At 41.0% G+C, this 2,119-nt stretch overlaps 1 protein-coding gene across 1 annotated transcript; it reads left to right on the top strand.

The window, feature by feature from the left end:
* Nucleotides 1-431: 431 nt before the first annotated feature.
* On the top strand, nucleotides 432-677 carry LOC311035087 (immediate early response 3-interacting protein 1-like; the record flags this gene model as incomplete). The annotated part of the gene is made up of 1 exon (XM_084043167.1): nucleotides 432-677. The coding sequence occupies one exon, from the start codon at nucleotides 432-434 to the stop codon at nucleotides 675-677; it is 246 nt and encodes an 81-aa protein (XP_083899293.1).
* Between the last annotated feature and the right edge of the window lie 1,442 nt (nucleotides 678-2,119).

The following is a 2,119-nucleotide window of genomic DNA, read 5'->3' as shown; positions in this document are numbered from 1 at the left end:
ACAGATTTTAGCCAAACGTCATGCAAATCGGTAAACAGTATCTCTATAGTCATGTGATCAACACGGCGCCACCAGGAGGCCACAATAACCTACCTGACCTGGCGGAGACCTGTGCTCCGAGGAGCACTTTTTAAAAATTCTGTATTCTTGTATCATCTGTATGGTTACCATGGCTAAAGTGGTGGAACAAATGACTCCATATATCGGTTGATGTCAGGTTGCTATGGGTGTCGACATTGCTAATCCAGGTAATTAGAGGCCAGTCTGACATCATGGACCTCGCTATTGGGCATGACCGAACTGCATATTTGGGCATGGCTGTTTCATAGTGACATCATAGTCATGAAAAGGGTGTCACAACTGCTCAGCTTAAAACCGGACGCAGTGAGATCAAGGTCAGATTATCCATTTTCCTGTTGGCGAGGCACATCATGGCTTTTACGTTGTATGCACTTATTCAGGCATTCATTTTGTGTGTAAACGCTGTTGCTGTTTTGCATGAAGAGAGGTTTCTAAGTAAAGTTAGCTGGGGTGTGGACCAAAGTGTTGGAGGATTTGGTGATGAACCAGGCAACGGAGTTCAACTCATGAACCTTATCCGCTCAGTCCGAGTCATGAGAGCACCCTTGATGGCAGTGAACATTGTCTGTATCGTACTGCTATTGCTGTTTGGATGAGTGAAGATGACAGGACTGGAAGATAGCAGACAAGACCAGCTGCTAACAGCGAAGAATAATTTGTGTGTATGACCTCAGGGACAGGAAGTACACACACAAAAACAGGTTTCAAATCAGCACGATCAGAAGTAAATAAATACTGTAGCTCTTTTTTGTGATGTCCTGTTGTTAAGTCCTACAGTATATGTAACAGTACAGCCCAGTCATTCAAAATAAGTGCCTTCTGCTATTTGAGATGGTTACCTTGGCCAGAGTTTATTCAACAAATCAAATGAAACTGAAAATGTTAGAAATTGAATATGGTGACTAAAGTGGCAAATGTAACCACCCCAAACAATCCCAGCTCGGGAAGACTCTCCACCCCTACCCAGAGGAACTGGTGATTGGAACCGTTCAATCTAATCTCAGAGATCTCATATTAGAGATGGTAATTTTTTTTCCCTCCAGTTTTTTTGCACTTCGCTGAATAGATGTTTTACTTAACCTTTCAAGAATGTCTTTTTCCCCCTTCACAGGTGCTTTTTAATGTGGTTTAAATAGCAGTTTCTCACATGCATTTAGGAGGGAAAAAAATATATATAACTATTTTTGTTTTTATACATAAACGGAACACAATGGTAGTAGGTACAAGATACAAAGAATACAACTAGTCCACATATAATCCCATCTGCCCCTGCAAAACACATCTTCATGGTAACCTAAAGAGCAATCACTGACAGAGCTATAAAGTAGCCACTGAGCAGTACTCTCGGGACAACTTGAAATTATGTGGATGATTCCCATAGAAATGTCTTGGCTCCATTGTGGATCCTGGACTTCATGATGTGAACAGCCTGTGATGTCAGTCATCTATGACGTAATGACTCAAAATTTGGGCAAGGTTTCAGCACAATCAAGCCCCATTGACAATCCATTATCAGATTTACGTTAAATATTTCAGTATAAAGTATAAAAGTATCATATATAAAAAAGACAATTTGTGGCGGTACTTCTGTGGCCTACTGGCAGTGTGCATAGAAAAGTTTGGTCCTGATTTGGTTCCTAACTATCAATCATTTAGCTGGGGACCCCTGGAACCCCGTCAAGGAACCCTGGGGTTCCCCGGACTCCACTTTGAGAACCACTGGATTAAACCATGTTTAATAAATGTAGAATTCATATAGAAGAGTGTAACTGGAGAAGAATAACCTCCCATCCATCATTACTTTCCTCACAGTACTATATCCTGATCCATGATGTTTCGATAGTGAACAATGAAAATTCTGTCATATCCACATAATTCCTGCGGTTCACAGGTTGGTAGGGAAAGTACAATCCTGTACATAACATCAAAAGGTTACTTTTGGGGATGCTGAGTTTAGCTGACTGGTGGGAGGATGCAAATGTGCCCTCAATATGTAAAGTAAAAAAAAATGCTATGCCAAATTTAGACCAGATACTGT

This window comes from Gymnoscopelus microlampas (assembly GCF_963454915.1).
Source record: "Gymnoscopelus microlampas genome assembly, chromosome: 19".
Taxonomy (NCBI): domain Eukaryota; kingdom Metazoa; phylum Chordata; class Actinopteri; order Myctophiformes; family Myctophidae; genus Gymnoscopelus; species Gymnoscopelus microlampas.
This window is presented reverse-complemented; position numbering and strand designations above follow the sequence as displayed.